This window comes from Sebastes fasciatus, chromosome 10 (genome assembly GCF_043250625.1).
Source record: "Sebastes fasciatus isolate fSebFas1 chromosome 10, fSebFas1.pri, whole genome shotgun sequence".
Lineage (NCBI taxonomy): Eukaryota > Metazoa > Chordata > Actinopteri > Perciformes > Sebastidae > Sebastes > Sebastes fasciatus.
In genome coordinates this window covers 20,579,052-20,592,660 of record NC_133804.1, presented here as the reverse complement: position 1 = coordinate 20,592,660, position 13,609 = coordinate 20,579,052, and the positions used below count along the sequence as shown (strand labels likewise).

Genomic DNA, 13,609 nt, shown 5'->3' with positions numbered 1-13,609 from the left:
TATTTTGGCCTTGACTTTTTGATGTCTGGGTTATCATTTTTCATTTATGTTGTATGTCTTCTTCCTCTACCTTACAACAACATGCTCCTCAGATTTGAAGAGTCTTCCCGTTTAACAAATCTACCATAGTTTCTTTTCTTTGTATATTTTTGATAGCATTGTCATATTAACATAGATAATATAGGCTGTTTCTTATTACCTATATGATAATTTATTAGCTAGTTTTGAATTATTTTTTTAATCCAATTTTAGATGCATGTTGCAGTAAAGTCTAGTGTTAGTCCAGCTTGTTGGATTTTGTTAATACTGAGTAGCTTGTGCAAGAATGTATTGATTTTGAGCAAAGTGATCAGAATCCTGCAATTAAATCAAACTCTGTTCTTTTTGTGCCTTTAATAACTTGTCTATCTTCCCTTATTACTCTCTACATGGTATTGAGATGTCAGTGTAAGGATAGTTGCTCAGATGTATTAATTTTACGCTAAACTATATACTTGATTTTAATACAAAGATATACATGTTCCGACAAAATGAGTTTATTTTTAACACCTAAAAAGTAGTGTTTAAGTTGACATGCCCTGGTGAAGCAATGCTGTTGTTTTAGACGTGCCATTTACGTTTGATTCTCTTAACACGTCTCAAAGCATTTCAGTATGTAGTTTACCGTTAAATGAATATGCTCTTCATATGTTGTTTTCATAATTGTACGGCTTGTACAGACTTGCTGCTAGTGGAAGTACTTTATGTAATATCTAAAGGAGACTCACGATGTCGCTATCCACCAGCTGTTATAGATTCCGTGTCGGAATCCACCCACTGTTCTCGAAGCACAATGTGAGTCAATGTGGTGCAGTTGATCGTCCAGAGAGGCAGAGACTTGGTCTTGGATTGTGTTGATTTTGGTTTAAATCCTTCATTTTTTTTGGCTGTGTTTCTGTACACTGAGTAGGGGACGTTTACTGGTCCAGATCGGCGTCTTGATGGCTGTCACTGGACCCGCATTACAAAGCTGTGCCGTTGCTTTGCTGCTCTTTTCTTTGCATTTTGCCAATGGGGATGTAAGCTTCTCGTTTCCGGAGGAGATGAAACGCGGATCCGTGATCGGAAATATCGCCAAAGACTTGGGTCTCGAAACAAGCCGACTATCTGCTCGAAAGGCCCGCATTGATACCGATGGGAGCGAGAAACGTTATTGTGATTTAAACCTCCGTAACGGGGATCTGACTGTTGCTGAGAGGATCGACAGAGAGGGCCTTTGTGGAGACAAAGCATCCTGCGTTTTAAAACAAGAGCTCATGTTAGAGAATCCATTAGAATTGCATCGAATTAGTCTGCATGTCCAGGACATAAATGATAACTCTCCGCAATTTAAGAAAGAATTGATCCATATCGATATTCGTGAATCTGCTGTCAAAGGTGCTCGTTTTCCAATAGAAGAAGCACATGATGCGGATGTAGGCAAATATTCAGTTCAGACGTACAACCTCCAAAGCAATGATAATTTTATTTTGGGCGTTGGAACCAATTCTGTGGAACTTGTGCTTAACAAAGAGCTCGACCGCGAAACATTAAAGGAGATTAATTTGGTCCTTACAGCTCTAGATGGAGGCTCTCCTCAGAGATCAGGTACTGTAGTCATACACGTCACTGTACTGGATGCTAATGATAACGTCCCAGTGTTTAGCCAGGCCGTTTATAAAGCCAGTCTGCCTGAAAACTCTCCACTAGGTACTGTGGTGCTGACAGTGAGCGCTACTGATGCAGACGAGGGACTAAATGGAGACGTTACATATGATTTTGGACATATTTCAGAAGATATGAAATCAATGTTTACCATAGATCACAAGACAGGTGATATAAAATTGACGACCACAGTTGACTTTGAAACAGCATCATCATTTGAACTGCGCGTCACAGCAAAAGATGGTTTGGGATTAACTTCCTATGCTAAAGCCATAATAGATGTTACTGATATAAATGACAACGCCCCGGTTATATATCTAAAATCCCTGACTAACCCCATACCTGAGAACGTGTCACCTGGTACAGAGGTGGGCATCATTAACGTGCAGGATAGAGACTCTGAGAATAACAGACAGGTCCGCTGCTCCATTCAGCAAAACGTCCCTTTTAAGTTGGTTCCTTCTATTAAAAACTATTATTCTCTGGTGACCACAGGACAACTGGACCGTGAACTAGTGTCTGATTACAACATTACAATCAGTGCCACTGACGAGGGCTCTCCACCTCTGTCCTCCTCTAAAACTGTTCAGTTATCTGTAGCAGACATCAACGACAACCCACCTGTGTTTGAGGAACAGTCCTACAGCGCATATGTGAGTGAAAATAACAAACCTGGCTCCACTTTATGTTCCGTTACTGCTCGAGACCCCGACTGGAGACAAAACGGTACAGTGATTTATTCTCTGTTAGCTGGTGAGGTGAACGGTGCCCCGGTGTCCTCCTATCTATCTGTTAACGGAGACACGGGGGTGATCCACGCTGTGAGGTCGTTTGATTATGAACAGTTCAGGAGTTTTAAAGTCCACGTGATGGCCAGAGACAACGGTTCTCCTCCGCTCAGCAGCAACGTGACCGTCAGTGTCTTCATATCGGATGTGAATGACAACTCTCCTCAGATACTGTACCCCGCCCCGGAGGGCAACTCCTTCATGACCGAGCTGGTCCCCAAAGCTGCACACGGAGGCTCTCTGGTGTCCAAAGTGATAGCGGTGGACGCGGACTCCGGACAGAACGCCTGGCTGTCCTATCATATAGTCAAATCCACTGATCCGGGACTTTTCACTATTGGTCTCCACAGCGGAGAGATCAGGACACAGCGGGACATTTCTGAGTCTGACAGCATGAAACAGAACCTTATTGTGGCAGTGAAAGATAACGGACAGCCCTCTCTCTCTGCCACCTGTTCCATGTATTTACTGATTTCTGATAACTTGGCTGAGGTGCCAGAACTGAAGGATATTTCTTATGATGAGAAGAACTCCAAGCTGACCTCTTATCTGATCATCGCTCTGGTGTCTGTGTCCACCTTTTTTCTGACCTTTATCATCATCATCCTGGGTGTGAGGTTTTGTCGCAGGAGAAAGCCCAGACTGTTGTTTGATGGAGCAGTTGCCATCCCCAGCGCTTATCTTCCTCCTAATTACGCAGATGTTGACGGAACAGGAACTTTACGCAGCGCTTACAACTATGACGCCTACCTGACAACAGGTTCTAGAACCAGTGACTTTAAGTTCGTCAGTTCTTACAATGACAACACACTGCCTGCTGACCAGACTCTGAGGAAAAGTCCTTCAGACTTTGCTGAGGCGTTTGGGGATTGTGATTCTTCTCCTGAGGTAGGAACTGGTGTTGCATATATCGTTTGACCTATTTGCACCTTAACGTTACTTGTTTGTTTTATTTGTTCCTAAATGCACACATTGAGCGTGATAATGCATCAAGAGTTCACATTAGAGTTATTTTATTGCAATATGCAGATATTTTAAATTCTATGATGAAACGAGTAGAGGCTGTTGATCTTGTTTTAGTATTTCTTTTTTACACAAAACTGGTCTGGCTCTGTTTTGAGAGTTGAGCTGCAGTTTGTTCTTTGTGTCTCTGTCCCTTGGTGCTGAACCTCGCCATGGCTTTTGTGATGTATTTTCAGGAACAATTTTCTCCTGTCTTATATTTTCTCACATTCTATACGTTTTAGACTACATTTTACTTACATATGTATTTTCTCTGAGACATCTTTGTCCCATTTTTTTAATTAACATTTGGGTTGTGCTACGGTTGGACTTTTCATGTTTTTAAGTGCATCACATTAACTTATTTTTTTCTAGGAATTTTTATTTTCCCATTTAGTGTTAAATCCCACATTAAAGTCAATAAATGTTTTACACCAGTGCAACATACAAGGCTCGTGTAGCTCTATACTCTTTTAGAGTTATGCATCATGTATGCTTAATTAGATTATGTTATTTAATTCAAGTGGTCTTTGGAGGAAACTGGAGGCAGATTTTTGCATGTTTCACAACAAAGTATTGGAATCAATTTTAGTTGAGAGAGTGAGGGATGAGTTTCTAAGCGAACTTGGAATATTTCGAGTGCAGCACTAAATGACATGTTCAGTGGTCCAAATTTGGGGAGTGTTGTCTGGTTACTATAATGAAGTGCTTGAAGTGAATTACTTTAGGAGAAGATATAGTCTTGTGTGTAAAGCCTTATAATACAGAGAACAGACATCTCACTAAACTTAAAGAAAAGTTGAGTTGAGCTTCATTTTGTCATTTGTGTCGCTGTCCTTGGTGCTGAACCTCACTGTTGCTCTTGTGATGCAATTTACACATGTCTTCTATTGGCTCACATTTCACACCTTTCAGATAACTGTTTTACTTGCACACAAATTCACATCAGTGGAATGAGTTGACATATTTTGCCTTAATGGAGTACATATCATGTTTTAAATGCATCTCAATGTGTTACTTCCATTTATGTTATTGACATTCCTTTTAGGAATGATTATTATCCCCTTTAGTTTTAAATCCCACGTTAAAATTAAAGTAAAAAACACATTGTTTTTTACACCAGTACAAAATACAAGACATGCTGTTGCTCTTAAATGTTTTGTGTTGTGTTTGTATTTATCATATATCTTTTAAATATATTTTATGTAATTCAAGTGGTCTTTGGAGTAATCTGGAGGCAGATTTGTCCATGTTTCACGATTATAGGAATCTATTTTATAGCCAGAGAGAGACAGAGAGAGAGAGATGCGTTTCTAAGCAAAGTTGGAGTATTTAGCGTGCAACAATAAGGCCATGATCTATGGTCCAACACTGTGTAATATTTGGGGAGTGTTACTATTATCACTATGAAGTGCTATAAGTAATCTTGTTTGTAAAGCCTTAAAATACAGAGAGCAGGCATCTCACTTAACTTAAAGAGAAAATACAACAGTATAGCGCCTCATTACGCATTTAAATACCTCATTAAAGTGTGTTTAAATCAAATATTAAGGCAAGACGACCTGATAATATGTTAAGAAAACTTGCAGCACTTCTGTAAAACTGTTATATTTCATTTGTCCTCACGGTGTCACTATAGACCAGCTATGGAGTCAAATGCTCTTCTTGCTTTGCACACCACCCATTATTTGGATCGACCACCCTTGTGTTCTGTTCAGCCTTCAACAAAGACGACAAATGCCTGGACGGCGCATACACTGATCGAAACACGTTTTTTAATGCTTGAAACTGACGTGTTTTAACTTGTGTAGTCGGCCTACTGTCTGAGGATGATGAATAGACGGATCGAACTCCAAAGCTATGGCTTTGTCTTTTTCTTTGTTGCGGTGCACTACGCACACGGAGACCTGAGCTATTCTGTACAGGAGGAGCTCAAGCGCGGATCTATTATTGGAAATATCGCCAAGGATCTGGGACTGGAGGTGAGCAGACTGTCTGCTCGCAAAGCTCGTGTTGACATGGAAGGAAACGACAGACAATATTGCGGGATTAACCTCCGAAACGGAGATTTAATCGTTGCGGAAAGAATAGACCGAGAGGAGCACTGTGGAGAAAAGCCTTCGTGTGTTCTCAAATTCGACTTGATGTTAGAGAATCCTTTGGAGTTACACCGGTTGTCCCTGCAGGTGCAGGACATAAACGACAATGCACCAATTTTCCCGAAGGATATTATAAAGCTGGAAATTAGGGAGTCAGCTGACAAAGGAGCTAAGTATCGCATTAATGCAGCACAAGATGCAGACATAGGCAAGAATTCAGTTGGAAGCTACATTTTGCAGCAAAACCCCCACTTTGTTTTCAGTATTCAGACAACAAATGCTGGCAGAAAATATGGTGAATTGGTTTTAGATAAGGAGCTAGACCGAGAGGAGCAGCAGGAAATGAAATTATTGCTCACAGCTGTAGATGGAGGCTCTCCTCAGAGATCCGGGACTGTAGTCATACACGTCATTGTACTTGATGCTAATGATAACGCCCCTGTTTTTACTGAGTCTGTATATACAGCCACGTTACCGGAAAACTCACCTGTTAAAACCCCCATTATCACTGTAAGTGCATCAGATGCTGATGAAGGTGTAAACGGAGAGGTTACGTATGAATTTAGCCGACAGTCTGATAAATCACAGAAGCTTTTTTCACTAGATGAGAAAACTGGAGAAATCAGTGTGACAGGTGACATAGATTATGAAGAGGGGCCAAAATATGAAGTGTTTGTTGAGGCCAAAGATGGTTATGGCCTCTCTTCAGAAGCAAAAGTCATTATTGATATCACTGATGTGAATGACAACGCCCCAGTGATATATCTGAAATCACTGACTAACCCCATACCTGAGAACGTGTCACCTGGTACAGAGGTGGGCATCATTAACGTGCAGGATAGAGACTCTGAGAATAACAGACAGGTCCGCTGCTCCATTCAGCAAAACGTCCCTTTTAAGTTGGTTCCTTCTATTAAAAACTATTATTCTCTGGTGACCACAGGACAACTGGACCGTGAACTAGTGTCTGATTACAACATTACAATCAGTGCCACTGACGAGGGCTCTCCACCTCTGTCCTCCTCTAAAACTGTTCAGTTATCTGTAGCAGACATCAACGACAACCCACCTGTGTTTGAGGAACAGTCCTACAGCGCATATGTGAGTGAAAATAACAAACCTGGCTCCACTTTATGTTCCGTTACTGCTCGAGACCCCGACTGGAGACAAAACGGTACAGTGATTTATTCTCTGTTAGCTGGTGAGGTGAACGGTGCCCCGGTGTCCTCCTATCTATCTGTTAACGGAGACACGGGGGTGATCCACGCTGTGAGGTCGTTTGATTATGAACAGTTCAGGAGTTTTAAAGTCCACGTGATGGCCAGAGACAACGGTTCTCCTCCGCTCAGCAGCAACGTGACCGTCAGTGTCTTCATATCGGATGTGAATGACAACTCTCCTCAGATACTGTACCCCGCCCCGGAGGGCAACTCCTTCATGACCGAGCTGGTCCCCAAAGCTGCACACGGAGGCTCTCTGGTGTCCAAAGTGATAGCGGTGGACGCGGACTCCGGACAGAACGCCTGGCTGTCCTATCATATAGTGAAATCCACTGATCCGGGACTTTTCACTATCGGTCTCCACAGCGGAGAGATCAGGACACAGCGGGACATTTCTGAGTCTGACAGCATGAAACAGAACCTTATTGTGTCAGTGAAAGATAACGGACAGCCCTCTCTCTCTGCCACCTGTTCCATGTATTTACTGATTTCTGATAACTTGGCTGAGGTGCCAGAACTGAAGGATATTTCTTATGATGAGAAGAACTCCAAACTGACCTCTTATCTGATCATCGCGCTGGTGTCTGTGTCCACCTTTTTCCTGACCTTCATCATCATCATCCTGGGTGTGAGGTTTTGTCGCAGGAGAAAGCCCAGACTGTTGTTTGATGGAGCAGTTGCCATCCCCAGCGCTTATCTCCCTCCTAATTACGCAGATGTTGACGGAACAGGAACTCTACGCAGCGCTTACAACTATGACGCCTACCTGACAACAGGTTCCAGAACCAGTGACTTTAAGTTCGTCAGTTCTTACAATGACAACACACTGCCTGCTGACCAGACTCTGAGGAAAAGTCCGTCAGACTTTGCTGAGGCGTTTGGAGATTGTGATAGTTCTCCTGAGGTAGGGACACATTTCCATATTTCATATTACTGAACTTGTGTTCAACCAAAATGCACATACTAAAGCCAAACTGCTCCTAAAACAACTTTTACAGAGCATCATAACAATCTCCCATACGCCCACCTCACCCTCCACACTCAGAGGCAGACACACACCGTTAAACCAGGCATGCATATTCTCTTTAATATATATATACTGTCATATCTCTGGAATGTTTTTAGACCTCTTGTTTTTTTTAATCCAGTTTGTCTCTATGTGGATGCATGATTGCTGTATTTTATGTTCCAGTGAGGGAAAACGTTTTGAATTAGCTCCTAGATTCTCTGTCCTTGGTGCTGAACTTCTGTTGCATTTTTAGAGATAGTTTACTTCTGTGTTTTCTGCTGTTTTCATTCCACCTTTACTGAATTGGGTTTCAGTACATTTGCTTCTTTTACACACTTGGCTAAATTACTGAAGTTTATCTGGCTTTGATGCTTTCATGTACATTTGTTTTTGCTGTAATCTGGTGCCAGTGTTAAGTTCCTCTACTGGATTTATCCTCATTAGAAGTTTATCACTATTGATAGATTATAGGACATGGTATTAGAGCAGTAAGAACACATTTACAATGGAGTCTCTGTGCTTACTCTATTTTGCTAGTGGATTCTCGCTTTTCTGAGTTGGTCTTCTGTATGTAATATGATTTATGTGTGCTTTTGTGGACAATGCATCCTCCCTATAGTTGATATGACCTGCAGTATTTCACATTAAAGGGTAAACCTTTGAAAAAATAGCACATGGTGCTCACATTTTTTCAATGCAATTTCATAATAATGCTCTTGTTTCCTTAATCAATACCATATGGTGTTGTCCAGTAGTAAATAGTACTATTTCACACACTATACAACACAAAATGAATGCTTACCAAATGAAAGGCATTTGCAGTCAAGTTCTTACAGAGCAGCTCCAAGAAACAGTAGTTTCATTCTGAACGTTTGACAGCGTTGTATTTGATGCATTTTTACTTTTTTAAGTTAATAATAAATTAAATGGCAGCATTGTTTTCTTGGACTTTGTAACAACTGTTGGTAATTCTTTCTGAAAGTTTGCCAACATTCAGAGTTAAATCAGTGAACAATAGCACTACGTTTAAAGCTCCATCTTAAAATAGATGTCTTTTGTTACTGTTGTTGTTGTTGTAGTAGTAGTAGTAGTAGTAGTAGTAGTAGTAGTAAACAACAACAACAATAAAAATACTATTTTGTTGTTCATCATCAGGGTAGATTCAAGCATTCAAACAAAGACCTTATTTTGGAGAGAAATATGTGTGATGTTTTTGTCTCCTAAATTGCCAAAAACCTTTCAGAACAATCATTATGTCAAGAGATCTGTGTGTCTTTATTGTTCATTAACATAAAGCATAAACTGCCGGTGATATGGTTGAAGGCACACAATACTTCAATTTGCAGTATGCATCTTGAAATGATCGTTCAGTAGGTTTAATCTCATTGATTAACATGCTTCAATCATTTTTTCACATATTTCAATCCGAGCAATTAAAAGATAAAGAGTATTTGAGCACAAATGATACACAAGAAGATATTGAACAATATTTTCCTCTGTTTTATCTAACATAAAAGTGTCCCCCCTCTTAGTGTATGTGTTGTCTATATTTTAACATGCCAAAATTGATTTGTAATTGCTGGATTGTTTTTGAGACACAGTCTGAATAGTTTTATGTTGATCCCCACGTTTTGTGTTGCTTTATTTACATCACTAGGAGGCAGAACAGTCTTGCATCAAGGCATATTAATCCTAAAATGGTAACGTTATTATTATTATTATATTAATTATTGTTGTTGTTGCCATTATTGTTTTGATTAAAAAGGTTTTCTGAAATAGTCTATATTTAAGCACATCAGAAACCTACTTCTCCTTGTTATACCCAGAGAAATACTCATGGTGTCAGTGTGTACCAGTAAACGAGAGGGTTCGGTCATTCTCCACCCTTCTGTCTCAGCGAATTTAAAACCTGATTCTGCTGTTGTACCGTAGTTAACTAAAACGCTTCGTGATGACCGGAGTGTGACGATTTTGTATATTGGAGGAAATCACAGCTGCATTGTGGATATATTTTGACATACTTGGCAGCAGTAGTGGTCTTTGTAGAGGTGACAATGGGATGCAGCAGATTTTCGCTGCTCTGCGGCCTTGCTTTTGTTTTTCTTGTCCTCCACCCCGTCTATGGAGACGTGAGCTACTCTATCCAGGAGGAGATGAAACGTGGATCTGTAATTGGAAATATCGCAAAGGATCTGGGACTTGATTTGGGCAGACTGTCTGCTCGTAAGGCCCGTATCGATACTGAGGATAACAGCGTCCAGTACTGCGGTGTAAATCTCAACACCGGAGACTTGATCGTTCAAGAAAGGATCGACAGAGAAGGGCTTTGTGCGAAAAAGGCATCATGTGTTCTAAAACAGGAACTCGTGCTAGAAAATCCTTTAGAGCTGCACCGTATTAGTATCCGAGTTCAAGATATTAATGATAATTCGCCGCAGTTTAAAGAGGAGTCACTTAAAATTGAAATTCATGAATTAGCGGACAAGGATGCGCGGTTTCCTGTAGGAGAGGCACATGATGGAGACATCGGAGAAAATGCTGTTCAGAGCTACTCGCTTCAGCAGAATGATCATTTCAAATTAAATGTGAACACAAAATCAGGCGGGCGAAAATATGGTGAATTAGTTTTAGACAAAGAATTAGACAGAGAGGACAAAAAAGAGATTATATTGTTGCTTACCGCATTCGATGGAGGCTCTCCTCAGAGATCAGGTACTGTAGTCATACACGTCACTGTACTGGATGCTAATGATAATGTACCAGTGTTTAGTCAGGCCGTTTATGAAGCCAGTCTGCCTGAAAACTCTCCTCTGGATACATTGGTGATCACAGTGAGTGCTACTGATGCAGACGAAGGTTTAAACAGCGAAATTACCTATGGATTTGATCATGTTTCAGATGAATATAGCAACGTGTTTTCTTTAGACTCTAAAACGGGAGAAGTGAGAGTAGCTGCAGCTATTGATTATGAGAAAGTGTCTTCATATGAAATGCAGATAAGTGCAAAAGATGGTCTGGGGTTAGTGTCATACTCAACCTTAAATATTGAGATTACTGACATAAATGACAACGCACCAGTTATAAACTTAAAGTCACTCAATAATCCCATACCTGAGAATGTTTCACCTGGTACAGAGGTGGGCATCATTAACGTGCAGGATAGAGACTCTGAGAATAACAGACAGGTCCGCTGCTCCATTCAGCAAAACGTCCCTTTTAAGTTGGTCCCTTCTATTAAAAACTATTATTCTCTGGTGACCACAGGACAACTGGACCGTGAACTAGTGTCTGATTACAACATTACAATCAGTGCCACTGACGAGGGCTCTCCACCTCTGTCCTCCTCTAAAAGTGTTCAGTTATCTGTAGCAGACATCAACGACAACCCACCTGTGTTTGAGGAACAGTCCTACAGCGCATATGTGAGTGAAAATAACAAACCTGGCTCCACTTTATGTTCCGTTACTGCTCGAGACCCCGACTGGAGACAAAACGGTACAGTGATTTATTCTCTGTTAGCTGGTGAGGTGAACGGTGCCCCGGTTTCCTCCTATCTATCTGTTAACGGAGACACGGGGGTGATCCACGCTGTGAGGTCGTTTGATTATGAACAGTTCAGGAGTTTTAAAGTCCACGTGATGGCCAGAGACAACGGTTCTCCTCCGCTCAGCAGCAACGTGACCGTCAGTGTCTTCATATCGGATGTGAATGACAACTCTCCTCAGATACTGTACCCCGCCCCGGAGGGCAACTCCTTCATGACCGAGCTGGTCCCCAAAGCTGCACACGGAGGCTCTCTGGTGTCCAAAGTGATAGCGGTGGACGCGGACTCCGGACAGAACGCCTGGCTGTCCTATCATATAGTGAAATCCACTGATCCGGGACTTTTCACTATCGGTCTCCACAGCGGAGAGATCAGGACACAGCGGGACATTTCAGAGTCTGACAGCATGAAACAGAACCTTATTGTGGCTGTGAAAGATAACGGACAGCCCTCTCTCTCTGCCACCTGTTCCATGTATTTACTGATCTCTGATAACTTGGCTGAGGTGCCAGAACTGAAGGATATTTCTTATGATGAGAAGAACTCCAAGCTGACCTCTTATCTGATCATCGCGCTGGTGTCTGTGTCCACCTTTTTTCTGACCTTCATCATCATCATCCTGGGTGTGAGGTTTTGTCGCAGGAGAAAGCCCAGACTGTTGTTTGATGGAGCAGTTGCCATCCCCAGCGCTTATCTCCCTCCTAATTACGCAGATGTTGACGGAACAGGAACTTTACGCAGCGGTTACAACTATGACGCCTACCTGACAACAGGTTCAAGAACCAGTGACTTTAAGTTCGTCAGTTCTTACAATGACAACACACTGCCTGCTGACCAGACTCTGAGGAAAAGTCCATCAGACTTTGCTGAGGCGTTTGGAGATTGTGATTCTTCTCCTGAGGTAGGAACTGGTGTTGCATATATCTTTTGACCCATTTGCACCTTAACGTTCCCTGTATGTTCCATTTGTTTCTAAATGCTCACATTTAGCGTGATAATGCATCAAAAGTTCACCGAAGAGTTATTCTATCTCAATATGCAGATATTTTAAATTCTGTGGTGAAACGAGTAGTGGCTTTTGATCTTTTCTTTCGTATTTATTTTTTACACAAAACCGGTCTGGCTGTCTTTCGAGTTGAGCTGCAGTTTGTTCTTTGTGTCTCTGTCCTTGGTGCTGAACCTCGCCGTTGCCCTTGTGATATATTTTCAGGAGCAACTTACCCTTGTCTTATATTTTCTCACATTTCATACGTTTTAGACTACAGTTTTACATACACATATGTTTTCCTGAGACATCTGTGTCCGATTTTTGTAATTAACATTCGGGTTGTGCTACGGTTGGGCTTTGCTGAATGGTTAAATAAAACAAGGCAAATATTACATCACTGGAACGAGTTTATATATTTTGCTGTCAGTAAGTAACATTTCATGTGTTTAAGTACATCACATTAACATATTTTCTCTAGGAATTGTTGTTTTCCCCTTTAGTTTTGAATTCCACATTAAAGTCAATGTATTTTTACAGAAGTGCAACATACAAGGCATGCTGTCGCTCTACTCTTTTTGAATTATGTTTTTATGCATCATGTATCCTTTTATTAGATTATGTTATTTAATTCAAGTGGTCTTTGGAGAAAACTGGAGGTAGATTTTTGCATGTTTCACGACAAAGTAATGGAATCAATTTTACTTCATAGAGAGAGATGCGTTTATATGCGAACTGGATATTTCGCGTGCAGCACTAAATCACATGTTCAGTGGTCCAAATTTTGGGATTGTTGTCTGGTTACTATCATGACGTGCTTGAAGTGGATTACTTTAGGGAAAGACATAGTATTGTGTGTAAAGCCTTATACTACAGAGATCAGGAATCTTACTTAACATAAAGAAAAGTTGAGTTGAGCTGCAGTTTGTCCTTTTTGTCTTTGTCCTTGGTGCTGAACTTTGATGTTGCTCTTGCGATTCAACTTACACATGTCTTGAATTTCCTCACATTTCAAACACTTTAGATAACTGTTTTACTTGCACATTTGTCTTCCTGAGATATAGGTGTCAGATTTGGTAATTTACATTTGTGCTCTGCATTACATTTGTACTTTTCTGAAAGGTAAAACAAAACAAGAACAATTTCACATCAGTGAAATGAGTTGACATATTTTGTGGTCATAGAGTACGTTTTATGTTTTAGGTGCATCTCATTAATGAGTTACTTCAGTTTACTGTTATTGACATTCCTTTTTTCTGATTATTATCCCCTTTTAGTT

The 13,609-nt window shown here is 40.9% G+C and overlaps 3 protein-coding genes across 3 annotated transcripts; all 3 read left to right on the top strand.

Annotated features, from left to right (window-relative positions):
* Window positions 1-743: 743 nt before the first annotated feature.
* Window positions 744-3,389, top strand: LOC141775915 (protocadherin gamma-A11-like). Its single transcript, XM_074649654.1, has one exon. The coding sequence runs from the start codon at window positions 981-983 to the stop codon at window positions 3,387-3,389; it is 2,409 nt and encodes an 802-aa protein (XP_074505755.1). The 5' UTR covers window positions 744-980.
* Window positions 3,390-4,682: 1,293 nt separating this feature from the next.
* Window positions 4,683-7,870, top strand: LOC141774833 (protocadherin beta-15-like). Its single transcript, XM_074647648.1, has one exon. It carries the CDS (start codon window positions 5,303-5,305, stop codon window positions 7,727-7,729), a length of 2,427 nt encoding a protein of 808 aa, XP_074503749.1. The 5' UTR covers window positions 4,683-5,302; the 3' UTR covers window positions 7,730-7,870.
* A 1,892-nt stretch (window positions 7,871-9,762) lies between these two features.
* Window positions 9,763-12,276, top strand: LOC141775914 (protocadherin beta-15-like). The gene has a single exon (XM_074649653.1). The coding sequence runs from the start codon at window positions 9,856-9,858 to the stop codon at window positions 12,274-12,276; it is 2,421 nt and encodes an 806-aa protein (XP_074505754.1). The 5' UTR covers window positions 9,763-9,855.
* Window positions 12,277-13,609: the final 1,333 nt, after the last annotated feature.